This window comes from Populus nigra, chromosome 12, assembly GCF_951802175.1.
Source record: "Populus nigra chromosome 12, ddPopNigr1.1, whole genome shotgun sequence".
NCBI lineage: Eukaryota > Viridiplantae > Streptophyta > Magnoliopsida > Malpighiales > Salicaceae > Populus > Populus nigra.
In genome coordinates, this window is record NC_084863.1 from 6,112,604 (window position 1) to 6,128,743 (window position 16,140).

Below are 16,140 nucleotides of genomic sequence, written 5' to 3' on the forward strand. Positions count from 1 at the left end.
ATGTGTAAGGGAAGTATTTAGAACCAAACACACGCAACACAGAGTAATTAGGATGATGACCATGAAGTTTGAACTATGGAGTTTCAAATGTAAGAGCAGACAATTACAATCAGTTAATAAGGTATACTGCGGTAGTAAAATCTTGTACCCATAAAAAGAGAGGTGCACCACTAGGAACAAATTTGTCATATCGAGTTAACGTATAAACTGATGACGTCTTTCAATTATACTTATTTGTTCTTAAGTGTAAGGACACGACACCTAATGATGGATACTAATTGAAATGAAGTGAGAGGATAGTTTTGAATTTATGAAATATCCTCCACCATCAATAGGGAAAACCTTGATGTGTTTTATTGAATTGTCATGTGACATAAGCTAAACAAATGTTAACAAAGTCGGATTTTTCTTACAAAGGTATAATCCAAGTGTATTTAGAAAAACCATCCATAAAATAAGCATAATGTCTTAACTTTCTAATGAATAGGACCGGTCCAGGTCCCTATAGGTCACAATGAATGTTTTTAAAGATAAAGGAACATGAATGTTCAGAACATAAAAAGTACAATTTACTAAGTTTTTCAAATTAAATGTGTGATAATTTTCTTTTTCCACTCCAAATTATTGCATTTGTGTCAAGATTACATTGACATTCCTCCATTGCCGATCATGTTTACATGCGTAAGATGTACTTGTTGTGGAAGGAGATGGTACTTAATGCCAAGGTTGTCAAAAATCTTCTTTAGTTCAAAAACAAGCTCCGATCTTCGAGCGCTCTTTTCCCCGTAGTTTTGATGGTTCATGGTGTGTTGAACACATAAAGCAAGCTTCATCTTGTTTACATTTTCTATCTCCTTCACTAGTAATGTGTGCTTTGGGTTCCAGTGCTTTGGTTTGCTCTCAATGTATCTGCAGTATTTCATAATTGTATTTTCTTGAAAACTAATACAAATGCTAATTATCAATTCACAAATTTCTAAAGCTTTTGCATTTTATCTACATATTACCAATATATGTGTTACATAATATGCTAGATATATAGAGAAAAATCAGTAATAATTAACTAATATCTAGAAAATATCAATTTTTATTAGCAAAACAAGTGTGGTTTAGGCAAGCTAATTAATTACTTCAAGAATTAATGTTGTCTAGCACTAGAAATATTTTGAATGCAAATAAGATTAATAACTTACAATTGTATAGCTTTCTTGAGAGCATTGAAGTCATCAACAGAAGTGGAGACATCAATGGTGATGTCAATAGCATCCCCCATGTCTGGACTTCTTCTGAAATTACTGATAGGCTTTGTAAGAAGAACAGAATTGGGATAATATATCTTCTCCGCATCATACCGTAAGAACACAGTTGTCAAAATGTTCATCTCTTCCACAATCATCTGCAATATATATATATTCACTCAATTAGGTTCAATTATGTTGTGACTAGCTAGCTAGTTAGGGCTTAATAAAAAAAAATTACCTGTACGCCATCGATAACACAACGATCGCCAACATCAAAAGGATGCATAACAAAGACGAAAATGATGGACTCAAAGATAGTTTTGCAAGTGTTTTGGAACATGAACCCCACAAGTAGCAATTGAGATGTGAAAACAACTAAAACCTTGGTCGTCGCCAATCCCGTTACCAAAAGGGAGATCACAATTATAATTACAGTCACTATTGCACTTGCTAACTTGTGAAGTTGCTGGACAGCAGTCTTGGTATCGTTCAAGGAATGTGCCAATGCTTTTCTCTCAACATAGGCATGCACCTAGCAATTGAAAACATAAACATAGCAAAGAAGAAAATTATTTGTCTTTGAAAAAATTGTTGATGTTCTTTCCCATAATAAATACAGGAAAAAGTAAATCCCATTTTAGTCTTTGATTAAAGGGGATAAAGGAGAGAAAATGGTACTACGTATGGAATCCTAGAATCGAATCCACACCATATAGGCTTGATCAGTTGGTGATGATGTGATAATTAATTAAACATTAAATCTCCTTTTCAACTACACAACAAATTATTAATCCTAATTTGAAAGTAAGTATCTTTTAACCTAGGAGGACTTTTCTTGTTTACTGCATGTAAATAAAGTAAAGTGAGCCTTTAAAACAAAAAATAAAGCAAATGGGTTTTGGGTTTTTTACCACCCAATTTCTGAAAGATGATTTTGTGATTTTTCCAGTCTCAACAACTCCTTCAAAGAGAGGAAATATGGTATGAATCTCCACGGTCTTCAAGAACCTCAATAGATCTTCCTCGTCTATATACCTTGAAACATTCAAAAATGGAAAAAAATATGTCAAAAAAATAGGCATATATAGTAATTATAAAATGATCATTGTACATAACTTCTTTAACATATTCTTTGTATCACTTACATTTGAACTTATATTGGGGTATTAGAAGGATCCCAAAGCCACTTTAGATGTTTTGCTAAGTACTGAAGCTAATGAATTCATGCTCGACAACATAAATTCATGGTCACAAAAATTAAAGAGAGCTCGTTGTCAATGTTATGCATACATACCCCAACATGTTTCCTATATTTGTCTCATTGTTGGATTTATGACACATACCACCTAATCACATCTTTTTAGTCCAATTATATGCAAATTATTCACATTAAAACTTGAAATATTTTAAAGATTTTATTTAACCTCATTGATCAAATAAGTAGCATTATTGAAAAAATATTAAAAAAAAATAAAACCTTTATTTGTCTCACGAATCACTATGGACGACCATAAAAGATTTTTTACAAGTAAAAAGGATGTCAAAACGTCATTGTTTTTTCATCAACGACATGCACCTTCGTGGGATAGAGGAGATGAAAAGACAATTCTGACGACATAAAAGAGAGTCGTATCGGGTCCCAAAGGAAAACGTGTGCATCGTCCAAACATGACGAATTCCGTCATTTTTTCTTAATTTGGTCCCTTATTGTTTATTTTATTTAGTCCCTAGTTCTTTGATAACTATTATATATTTTTTTTAACTTGGTTCCTGATTATTTGATAGCTCTTTAATTTGATCCCAAACTCCATCGCACCTAAGCTTAATGAAGTCTCAACTAGGAAGAAAGAAAGGGAAAGGAAATGATAGAGATTTTTTTTTTCATTTGGTCTTTGGATCTCTAAAAACTATTGGATTTTGTTTTTGTTCCCTGATTCTTTTGTGGCTCTATAGTTTATCCCTAAACTTCATCTCACATGAGCCCAATAAAGGACTAACCAAGGAGAAAAAAAGTGAAAAAAAGGTGGAAGAGACAACAAGCTAAATCAGGTTAGCTCATTATAATCATGTCATGACCATGACTGCACATTTAGCTGAGTAGACTGTGTTGGCAAAGTTCGATCTAATATGGTATTATCTTTTCATTTTGCTCCCTAAACTCTCTTTTTTTTTGTGATTTTTTCCTTTGACATTTTTTTGTTTCGTCCTTGAGCTTGATTAAGTTAGACAAAGGTTTGAAATGGAAGCTTCCTGAAATTATTTTGGGTTTATATCGAATTTTAAATAAGGCAATCGAGTCATGATTGGGTCCTTTGATCAAATGACATTTGCCAAATCAACTCCAACACGATTTGATTTGGAACCCAGGCCATCAAATGGCCTACAACATGGGGCAATGCTCAACAAATAAAAAGCAAAGAAACCATGCCAGCAATATGTTTTGTTTCTTATTCAAAGTTTATTTTTTGCTCACAAAACAAAATGACAGATAATTAAATAAATATTATAAATAGAATGCCATGTCATGGGATTATATTTCTTTATTTGCATCCATCGATTGACGTTTCAGTCTAGTTTTTAATTGTCATTAACAACTCTTTTTAGCATTTTTTTATGTAAATAATTTTTTTATTAATTTTATTCAACATATTGATCAAGGTTTCAATACCTATTTTAGATTTTTTATTGTCAACTCAAAATTTAACATCATCCATATATTTTATTTATTTTTATGATTAAATCGACTTTTAATCTGGCTAGCAGCATGGCGTGGGCACATTGATTAGCATCCTCTAATTAACCATAAATTTTACATGGCTCATGTTTTCCTTTACTTATTATTTTTAATTTTTTTCTTTTCTAATTAAGTAAAACTAGAAAGTTAGAGAATAAATTAATTTGAGATCATGACAACCAAAATATCTAATTAACCAAAATGGAAACAAGTGTATTTGTTTTTTTGTTTTTAGCATAGTAAAGAAAATAATAAAATAACTCAGTGCAAAAGGTATTTAGAAAAATAACACTATTTAGAGAGTTGCATATGACATGCGATTTGCGAGTTGCAAGTGTCACATACGACTCTCTCAAATTGTAAAATTATTGGACGTAAGATTCAATAAAAATAGAGGGGAGAGAGAAAAAAATGAAAAAAAAAGAAAAAAACCCTAAAGGCACAATAAAACTCCGATGATGACACCACTAATACCGTTGGAAAGATCGTGGTGAGAAAAATCCAATGACACCAAGAAAGGCTACAAACGATGATCGGAGTAGGTCACCAAAATAGCCTAAAGAAAAGTGAGAACCATTCGACCGCTTGTGTGGCCCACTCTATTCATCATTTGTGACATTCTTTGGTATCGTTAGATTCATCTTATTGAGATTTTTTTATGATATTAGTGGTGTCATCATCGGAGCATCGGTGTGCCTCCGAGGTTATTTTTTTATTCTTTATTTCTCCTATCTCCTCTCTCCTCCTTGTAATTTGTGAAGATGGAAGAGAGAGAAAAAAGTAAAAAAAACAAAGATCTTAAGAGCACACTGAAACTTCGATGATGATAACATTGATACCATAAATAAGATCTCGATAAGATAAGTCCAACGACACTAAATAAGGTCACAAATGGTAAATGGAGTAAGCCACATGAGTTGTCCTAAGGTATTGAGGCTCACTTGTCTTTAGGCCTTTCTTATGGCCCGCTCAGATCATTGTCGGTGACCTCTCTTGGTGTCATTAAACTCGTCTCATAAAGATTTTTTCAACGGTGTCAGTGGTGTCGTCATTGAAATTTTGATGTGCCTTTAAGGTCTTATATTTTTTTTCCTTTCCTTTTTTTTATATCTCTTCTTTCTTTATTGGATTATTTTCAACAATTTTGCAATTTAAGAGAGTCACAATTAACATTTATGACTCGTGAATCGCATATATTTTCTATGACTTTCTAAACTATGCTATTTTTAAAAAATATTTTTTATATTGTGTTATTTTATCAATTTTTGTTACTATGCTATAGTACAAAAGAAAACTCTCAAAACAGAGTAGATTATTAGAACTTTGTCAAACAACTCAACAAAGTTAGGTTAGAGCTAGAAATATACCAAAATGTTTATTTTCCATCACCTTTAAATCGACCATAGATATTTCCAATTTTTCCCAATCTAATAAAGCAATTAGAAACCAAGATTGACTGATATACGTTGAACTTTGAGAGTATTTTTTATTTATTAACCCAGTAAAAGAAATTGATAAAGTAACACAATTGAATAAATAATTAGGAATGTAGCACAGTTTCACAAGTCACATATGCCATCTGCGACTCACGTGTCGTGGATGTTACATTCGACTTGTATTTTTTGGATGGCATTTGCAACTCATTTTGAATTAGAGATAAAGATAGACTTTTCTTCCCCTCTTTCTCTCTCTCTCCTCCCCTCTCACCATCGCCAAAAACTCATCCATTAGCCCTTAAACAATCATTTCTCTCTACATCACCCATATCTCTCTCTTGCTCTACACGCGGAAGCCTCTCTTTTTCTTTCTCTGCCAACTGTTGGTATGAAATTTTCCAGCCAAAACAACAACCATGGGTCACCATCACCACCCGTATTTTATTTTTAGAGGTATACTGAACACTTTCCCTCAATTAATTTGATGTAATTTATGTTTAATTAGTGTTATTTTGATTTTATTGAATGTTATGGTTTTGAATTAAGAATTAGGTTAATTAGAAGTAATTTAAGTTTATAATTAGTAATTTTAGGTTGTTAATTGTGAATTAACAAAATCATGTGTTTGAAATGCTAATGTTTATTTAGATTGAATTGTGGATTAGGTTAATTAGATATATAAAATGCTAATAACATTAATTGTTGTTTAAAATCTAATAAATGTATTTTAAAATAAAAATGAAAGTATTTCAATAGCTTAAAAAAAGAAAAGAAAAATTAACTTTAAAGAATATTTACTATTACATGTTAAGAAATTGATGTTCCTAGGATAATTCTATTTTGCATAATATTTGTTTTTTATAATATGCCACAAGGGCACACGTTATGAAGGCATTTTTTTTAATCAATGCGTAATGGGAAGATTAACTTCAAATGTAGTATTAAATTTAATGAGCAATGGGTCTCATTTCTTTTTCTTCTTTTTTTATTGAATTCCACTTATCCTCTATGTGAACCAAATTAATGGTATTTATGAATATAATAATGATTGTAATTCAAATTATTTTTTATATTAACACTTTAAATTAAACAATTTAAAAACATAAAAATAAAAAAAATTTAAATAAAAAAAATTTAAATTTTTAAAAAACCAAGATTAAAACAACGTTTCCAAACACCCTAAATCTCTCAGCCTGACCTCGTTTGATTACCAGCTGGGATTAAATTGTGCCCACGAAATGATTACAAATAGAAAATACGAGCATGCATGTTCTTGGCAGCCAGCTAGTTGTCCCCACCAAATGACCATGTTCGTATTTAGGGCTTATTTGGCAATGAAGTTGAACCATCATTTTGAATATTTTTTTAAGCAAAAGTAGTCTGGGGGTTTTCCAGGCGCGATGAACGTGCCTAGCCCCACAAAACCACCGATGAATGCCACTGTCAAGAAATCGACTAGGACGTAAATAATTTATGAGAAAAGTAGAAAGTCTTAAAAAAAAAAAAGGAATAATTTACGAGAAAAATAAGCTAAATAACTTTAAGTTATAAGGTGCATGAGATAAAAATGCTTTAAAAAAAAAGTATAGATTAAAATCTTTAACATGCTATTTAGAACCAATTGTCTATAATAATAAAATTCAATTATAATATTTAATTAATAAATTGAATTCATATATTTACAAAATATAAAATTCAATTCATTTTATTTCATATATTACCATAATCATCATCATCTTATTTATGCAATTACCATTAAAAAGAAATATATATGGGTAGATATGTGTATTTTGAAAAGCTAATTTTAATATTATTATTTTTTCACTTTTTAGTGTAATAAATCAGAAGTATAAATAAAAAGTTAAATATTTTAATTTACATTACCTCACATTTGGATGCTTGGTGCTCTTGTTAAAATCTGCTTTGACTTAAAAAACTTACATTACCTTAAATTAAGAGATTTTTTTCTTTTCTTTCTGGATATGAATCAATAGGAGAGATGTGATTTTGATGTTAGCTAGCTACCATAAGTCATAGACTTTGATTCATTTCAGTTTATGATACATATAATTTGGTACTAAATCTTGCTCATATTTTTAATTTCATCCCTTAGAATTTGATTTAATTTGATTTTTATATTAACTTTGATTTTTATTTTTATGATTGTTATTTGTTTTTCTCTTATCATTTTCTTAATTGAAATTTTTTATTTATCAAATTTTATCTTTATTCTTTTGATTGTTATTTATTTTATTTGAAATAATTTATGAAATTATATATTTTTTTAATTTCATCATTTTTCAACCTTTTTATACGTTAGATTTAATCTCTATTATTTTGATTGTTATTTATTTTATTTGAGATTATTTATGAAATTAGATTTTAAAAAAAAAACATTATTCTCATTGAACTTTTTTATTTGTAAGATTTGTTCTTCATTATTTTAATAAACTTGAAAAAATATTAACAATTTATTTTATAACCTATTTTCCATGACATAACTAAACACTAAAAAATATTTTCCAATTTATTTTTCATAATACTATCAAATATCGGAAAATAATTCACTTTTCAGGAATTTATTTTTTAAAAAAAACACTAAGTGAAAAATATTTTAAATTTGTAAGAAAACATGATTAAAACCACGTTTCCAAACATTTTAAGGGTGTATTTAGAAGTGTGGTTGCGGTTACTTTTTAAAATACTTTTCACTTAAAAATACATCAAAATAATATTTTTTTTATTTTTTAAAAATTATTTTTTATATCAACATATCAAAATGATTTAAAAAAATTATAAAAATTATTTGGTATAAAAAATTAAAATTTTTAAAAGTATTGATGGACCGCGGTCCCAAATTATGCCCACCAAATAGACAATAGTTCATTTCATTGTCCGTAACCCGTTCCATAATACGAGCATGTTCTTGCAGCCAGCTAGCTGTCCCCACCAAATGACCATGTTCGTATTTAGGGCTTATTTGGCGATGAAGTCGAAACATCATTTTGAATAATTTTTTTAAGCAAAAGTAGTCTAAAGGTTTTCTTCAAGGCTTGATTTTTGAAAAACATGAACGTGCCTATATAGCCCCACAACACCACCGACGAATGCCACTGTCAAGAAATCGACTAGGACGTAAACAATTTATGAGAAAAGTAAAAAGTCTTAAAAAAAAAACAAACAAAGAATAATTTATGAGAAAAATAAGCTAAATAACTTTAAGTTATAGTTAAGGTACATTAGATTAAAAAAAAATGTTTAAAAACAATTTATTTTGAAAAAAAAAAGTATAGATTAAAATCTTTAACATGCTATTTAGAACCAATTGTCTATTATAATAAAATTCAATTATAATATTTAATTAATAAATTGAATTTATATATTTACAAAATATAAAATTCAATTCATTTTATTTCATATATTACTATCATCATCCTCATCTTATTTATTCAAATATCATTAAAAAAAATTAATAACAAACCGAGCAAGGTTAGCATAATTGAGATCGGTCAACTATCTCTACTGTATGGTCTCTTCTAAGGATTGTATAATATCAAATGTTCATATAACCAGAAAGGCTAGCAGAAGAAATTAAACTTACTTGGCTCCAGGTTTGGCAACATTCCTAAAAATTCTTTGAGCAGTGCCTCTAGCCTCCCATTCACTGTTGATCTCCGATTCTGCATTACCAAAATCATCGACCGTCCTCGAAATCGTTGACAGCCCTGAATACTTAATGTAACTCACCAACCTCTTTATATTCCAAGCAGTTGCCCTGCTCATCATACTTAACTTCCTCAACCTCTCCATATCGATGCTCCTCGACTCATACCTCTTAGATCTTGATGCCCTCTCCCTCAGTTTCGCCGGCAATGTCTTCGAATGCCTTAGCGTCCGTCGACGAGGAGTTTCTCTCTCATCCTCATCTAATGGTGGACCAGAGAGTGTATCGAGAATGTAGTGGTGGAAGACGCTTTCTTTCATGCGGTCAAAGAAAGTAGCAACATGGAAAGATGAAGCAAGAACCTTGACAAGTAAAATCTTTAGTAACCATATTGTAGCTCCAATGAGGACAGCAATTAGAACACGGAAAACCCTCTTTAAGACCTTGTTGGATTTGTGGACATCATGGAACATACTCATCCATGCAAGTAGAACCAATCCTAGCCATGCACAATGCTGAAAACTCTTGCGCAAACCAAAAACGAAGTAGAGTACTTTTTCTCTCAGCATGAAATTGCGTTCTATGAGAAAAACAAGAAAACCTACAACCCAAACCGACACAAGGCGGCCACAGAAGAGAACCAGGACCATAAGGCACCATTTCCATAAAACTAAACCCCACAGGACCTTGTTTGTGAGGGATTCAACGGTTAAAGAGAGAATTAAGCAGGTCATGATTATGAGAAACAATATGAACTCAATCGCGGCTCTCTTTTTTATCTTTCTTTTCCTTTTCGCTCGATACTTGGAATGTTTTTTGGCCTCTCCAGCATCAACTTCTTCTTCTTCATTTTCAAACCATTCTTCATCATCGTCTTCATCTGTGGAGGTAGCGCTTTCGGGAGGGTTTAAGGGTTGGTATTCTTCGGATTCAGGGAAGGTTTTGGAATGGGGAGGGTAGTTAGTTTCAGTGAAACGAGATTTGGGTTTGGAGAAGTTGAGACGGCGGAGGGTTTTTGTTCTTGCTTGGGTTAATTTAGAGTCTTTAATGTCTGGTTGCTGTGGTGATGGTGACTGTTTGAGTTTGGAATCTTCTTGCTGTGGTGGTGGCGACGACATTTTGAGTTTGGAGTCTGGTTGGTCTATGAATAGAACCATTTGGTCTGTGTTGGGGTACTCTTGGCTTTGAACCTCCATGATAGCCAGCTCCATCTAATTAACCACACACAGAGATTTGAAGATTTAGAAGAGAAATGAGACAGGATCTTTGTGAGGACAAAGCCTGGTTATATTCACAACAGAGAGAAGTGATTGTGTTATTTTCGGAGAGAAAGCTTTCGAGGAGCAAGAGAAATATAATCTAGCGCAATTATTGTGATATAAACATGTATATATATAAAAGGGAAAAGTTAGAAGCACTATCTTTGAGCTATAAATATATTTTGTAGAGAGAATGTCATGATGCAATCTGCATGCTGTCCACCAATTTTATTATGAAAGCAACTTCCTTTGAAATTTTGATTTTTCATTTAATTACGTAGCATGATGAACTATTATTTATAAATCACTGTGAATTAAAATAGTTAATTTTAAAAAAAATCAATTTGATTCTTAAATTTTTATTTTAATTCCTCATTTTTTTTTAAGTTTTAGGTAATCAATCCCTCTAATTTAAAAAAAAATACATTTTAGTATCAAACTTCATTGTTTTTTTTTTTTTTTTTTTTTGTGGAGGAGAGAAAGGATATGTTGCTGGATTTTGGATTAATGAGAGAAAATTGTTGTTGGTAAAGATTTTATCCACCAAAATAATTTATTTAAGCATCACGTGTTTTAAGATTCCGGCAAAGCATGAGCCAATAGACTACTTAGTACTATTTTTAATTAATTTATTTTAATTAATCTCAATTAAAATTTAATAACCTCTAGGTCGGACATGCCATAACACATATTTCACTAATTTATTTTAATTAATACAAACATAAACCAAGGGGGGAAGAAGCAAGCTAAAAGTAAAAACAACGGGTCAAACGTCTAGGCATGTGTGGCTTAGAGAGCCTGCCCTAGTAAAAGAAAAGGCCACACGTGCGGGCCAGCATGACCACGCTCCTAGCCTTTTATTCTTTTATCCTGGCAAATGGATGGATAACATTTCATTTGTTTTAGAGCATGTTTGGAAGTGTGGTTATAATTGTTTTTTAAAATATTTTTTATTTAAAAAAATATATTAATAATATTTTTTTTATTTTATAAAAATTATTTTTAAAATCAGCACATCAAGATGATTTGAAAATATAAAAACATATTAATTCAAAAAACAAAAAAATTTCAAATTTTTTTGGAAGCGCTTTCCAAACACAAAAACAAACAGCCTCTTAGACAATGCACGTCTCTCTACCTCATTTTGGACCATTAATGACATGAATGAAAAATTAGGTTAATGTTTTTTTTTGAGTAAAAATTTGTTTTTCAATCTAATTTTACCTAAAAACATTTATTAAATATCCTTATAATATTAATAAATAAATTTATTAACTCAGAACACCCATAAAACTTGTTTAAAAACATAAAATAAAATTAAAAAATATCTTCTCTCAGCCTCGATTTATTTTTTCCAGTAAGATAAATGATATATTTTTGTAAAAATTTAATGTTTTCCTCATTCTTTGTCTCACTCTCCAATTCAGTCCCTTTTTATTTATTTTTTTGAACCCTAATTAAACCTAGATTTTTTCTTGCAAATTCAAGAACCAACACATCGTTAATAAATTAATTTTCCGACACTATAATAACCACGAGCAAAATAAATCAACATGCTTTCTCGTGCTCAAATATGAAACAATATGCAATAAAAACATAAAAAATTATAAATAAATAAATAAATAAACTTTTTCTGGTCCCCGGTGAGGTTGTAATTGAGTGTAAAAATGCCATCCTTTTGATTCGATGGGAATGCGTAACAGCCCGAAAAGTCTTCTTCCAACAAAACATCATGTAATTCGATGGCAATTTATGTCACGTGCTTTGCATTTATATTATTTTTTATATCGCAACAAAAAGCATGTTACTTTAGTTCTGCACGTGACGGATTAATGGGGGCAGCCATGCTGAAAACACAAGAAATTTTAATGACTATAATTATTATTTTTTGATCCCCTCCTCTGCTCTGCATGATTGTAATTTATGTAGATTTATTGCCATCAACGACTTTTATTTGCCTAGCTAGCCATTTGAAGGCTTTTAAGCCCCTTCTTAGTTAAAAAAGACACTAAAACAAAAATCATTTTTACTCACACAAACACTATGTGTTTCATTGTTCATTACAATATTTTCTTCTTTTTTTTCGATCCTCAAGTTTTATTTTATTTGACTTCACCCTTATATTTTATATTTATATTGATTTATTTATTAGGATTTGCTTTTATTTACATTTTAATGCATGCTCAAGGTGTTCTATGGGTGAATTACACATCGATTTTGAATTGTTGCTTGGAAAAAAGATTTTTTTTAAAAAAAAAACAAGGACTACAATTAAGAGAACAAAACGAGGCATTTCAAATTTTACTACTTGATCCCTCGATTGTTAATTTTTTTTAACATTTTTTGTCCTTATTGTTTGAGAGTTTTATGCACGGTTATATATTAAACCCGGAATGACGAGTCAATCTAGTAGCTGGACCGGTCCAGGTTTGTTAAAAAACCGACCGGTGTAACAACTTGGCAAAACCCGGTCGACCCATGACTCGGACGAGACCCGGTGTTTTTTTTTCAAATGTGGTTTTTCTTCTATATCCCTTTCTTCTATATTTTTTAAGTTGGTTATTAACATTTTTTAAAGTTCACTATATAAATATTAGAAAAATATTTTATTTTTTATATGTCGGATTTGAAACTTTTTAGTATGTATACTCTATTTTCCCAAGAAAAAAGTTATTTTTTCAATGTTGGATTTGAAACCTTTTCATATATGTACTCTATGTTCACAAGAAAAAAGTTATGTGTTTTCCAATATGTGATTTAAAACCTTTTAGTATATATACTCTATGTTAAAAAAAAAGGTTATTTTTTTTCAATTTGGAATTTAAAACTCTTTCGTATATCTACTCTATGTTCACAAGAAAAAAATTATGTTTTTTCCAATATGGGATTTGAAACCTTTTAGTATATATACTCTATGTTCCAAAAAAAAAGTTATTTTTTTCAATTTGGAATTTAAAACCCTTTCGTATATGTATTCTATGTTCACAAGAAAAAAAATTATGTGTTTTTCAATGTGAGATAAAAAAAACATTTTGGTTTAAATACTTCAACTTAAAAGGATAACATAGTATTTTTTCAATATGGGATAAAACAATATTTTAAAATATTATTTTAAACTTCATTATTTACAACATGTATAGTCTATATTCACATGCTTTTTTTTTTATTTTTTCATATGAAATATTAAAATATTAAATATTTTTTTAATTTTTTCAGGTTAACCCATGAAACCCGTGACGTGACCCCTTGGCCGAGTCAACTCTCAAACTGGGTTTAATAACTATGGTTTTATATTTAGATCCTAAACCTTATTTTGTTTGTCTTTTGATTTCTAGTGCTCAGGAAAGAGAAAGAAAATCACTAGAAAAATGAGATAAGAGAACATTTGGTCAGTCACATTTCAGCCAGAAAAAAAAAACATATTTTGATATCAATGAGTTCATCTTAAAAAGTTTCATGGGCTTTTTTTTAGATGTTTTTTATTTAATGTATTTTTAGACCCTTAAAGTTAGAAATAATAAAATAGAAATTATCCTTTTTTCGTTAAATGCCTCCTTTTTTTTTCATTTGAATTGTTTTTTTATTTTTTTATTTAACTTCAAAAAACATGTCATTTTTTTTTAGTTGCACACGCTCGTCCTGTTTTTTCTTTTTAAATTTGTTTTAATTTGATGCAAAAAGGAGACCCATATATCTAGTTATGGTGTAATTAAATGAAAAATAATTTTAAAAATAAAAGTTATTAAATCCAGTAGTATGTGTGACCTGAATTACAAGTTAAATAGGTTGACCTCAGTTCACTCGAATTTTTTTTATTGAATTTTTTTATTTTTTATTGTTAATATTTTTTTTTTATTTTTTTTACTTAATGCATTTCTAGCCCCTTAAAGTTAAAACAAAAAAATCATCCTTTTTTGTTTGATTTAAAAATAAAATCTATTTTTCATTTACCTTTTAAAAAATAGATCATTTTTTTCAGTCCTTTCTATGTGCCTATCTCGTTTCTTCTTTTTTAAATTTTATGTGTCAGATTGTTGCGTAATTAAATGAAAAATTATTCAAAGTATCTTATAGTTTAATTCATTTTACATTTTACCTTTATTGTTTTGAAAATTACAAAAAACATAGTTAACTGTATAAATTCATAATGGTTTACATGAAACAAGAAAATAATAAAAAAAATGTTGAATTATTTGCTATAATATTCAATTTAATAACTAAAAAAAGTCTCTATTGCTTGAAAATAATGAAATTGCCTCCAAAAAAACTCTTTTATCTCTTTTCCAAACATGATATACTGTAGCCGACAATTTAAATTTTGTCAGATCATTTGTATCATGGCCTCCAGATACGGATCCCGCGCCAATGAACTTTGTTAACCCTAAATTACTAAGCAGAAATTGCAATTTATTCAGATCTCCTTGCAAACCTAGCAGTTGAACCAGCATCACCGGTAGCTCTTAGCGTCCAGAAAAGCATAAATCAGGCAAAGAGCTAGGTCAGTGAAGCCTCCTTGTGAACTAAAAGCAGGTCGAGCCTTGGTGCATCACTAGCTGACACAATATCCATCAGAAACAAAGTCTTTTTTTACTCAAACTTTCATCAAAGCGAGCACCGTCAGCAGCATTATATTTAGTCACCATTGATGTTGCTAATTATATATGATGTCTCTCTTTCCCACCTCCCTTCACACATGACACATGGCTAATGTTCTCCTACAGTGAAAGAGACACTACAACATTCAATAATATTACCATGGAATTTTTCCGTCGGCATGAGATTATCATTCTATCAGTGAAAATTTTATTGATTAATTTACTGATGAAACACGTTCATTGAAATAACGTTCACTGATAATTTCATTATTTGTCGCTAATTTTATCGATAACAAAAAAAAAGATGGTTTTATAGACGAAAAATGCATGCAAAAAAATCCCGCTTCATTTTGTTAGTATTTCTCTCGGGAAAATTGTCATATAACCAAAAACAAATACCATATGTAGTTTCGTTGGTGATTATTTAAAAATATTTTATAAAAAAATCTATTTAACAAAATTAGAAAATAATTAAATTAATATAAATCAACACTCCATAATACTCAGAATTGAGTTTTTGGAAAAAAAAGAAAATCAACTCAAAAAATTTGCAAAAAATAAATAAAACAAAAAAATAAAACAACAACAATATTGATCTCATATGAAAAAAAATCCTATAACAACATTCAAACAATTATTAAGAATAGAAAAATTTTAAAATAAAATAAAAAACAAAAAAAGAAGAAAGAAGAAAGAAGAAAGAAGAAAGAAGAAAAAAAAATCTTACCTTAATGTAGTTGTGAGTGAAGCTGAGAAGAGAAAAAATAACAAATTCATAAAGTAGGTTTATTAAAAAAATCTAAGAAGAGAAAAGAGAAGAAGAAAAAGAAGAAGACATACATGAGAATGAAGGAGAAGAAAAGTTGAGGAGAGAAGTGAAGAGAAAGAAAGAAAGGGATGTTGATGTTTTTTACAAAAAGAGAAGAAGAAGAAGAAGGAGAAGAAAAAGAAAATGAAGAAGAAGAAGAAGAACAGGCTTGTCTGTTGTGAAATGAGGGATTTTTTATTGGAACATTTTACCGATGGATAATTAATTATTAATATTTCTAACCATTCCGTTTTTAATATTTAATTTAAAATTTTAATTTAATCAAAAAATTTCAGAAACCATCAAATATCATCGATGACTTTTCAATTCGTCGGTGATTCCGTTTATAATATTTAATTTAAATTTTTAATTTACTCAAAAAAATTTAGAAACCCGTCAAATA

At 29.7% G+C, this 16,140-nt stretch overlaps 1 protein-coding gene across 1 annotated transcript; it reads right to left on the reverse strand.

The window, feature by feature from the left end:
• Positions 1-403: 403 nt before the first annotated feature.
• Positions 404-10,508, reverse strand: LOC133669131 (mechanosensitive ion channel protein 10-like). The gene is made up of 5 exons (XM_062089158.1): positions 9,013-10,508; positions 2,153-2,276; positions 1,480-1,773; positions 1,194-1,396; positions 404-909 (listed from the first exon to the last, which is right to left on the reverse strand). Exons 1-5 carry the CDS (start codon positions 10,284-10,286, stop codon positions 642-644), a joined length of 2,163 nt encoding a protein of 720 aa, XP_061945142.1. The 5' UTR covers positions 10,287-10,508; the 3' UTR covers positions 404-641.
• Positions 10,509-16,140: the final 5,632 nt, after the last annotated feature.

Coding starts and splice junctions, on each gene's coding strand:
- LOC133669131 (XM_062089158.1), bottom strand. CDS start 10,286: ATGGAGCTGGCTATCATGGAGGTTCAAAGCCAAGAGTACCCCAACACA. Junction 1,397..1,479: donor GTGTTATCGATGGCGTACAG/GTAATTTTTTTT, acceptor TATATATTGCAG/ATGATTGTGGAAGAGATGAA. Junction 910..1,193: donor CTCAAGAAAGCTATACAATT/GTAAGTTATTAA, acceptor GAAATACTGCAG/ATACATTGAGAGCAAACCAA.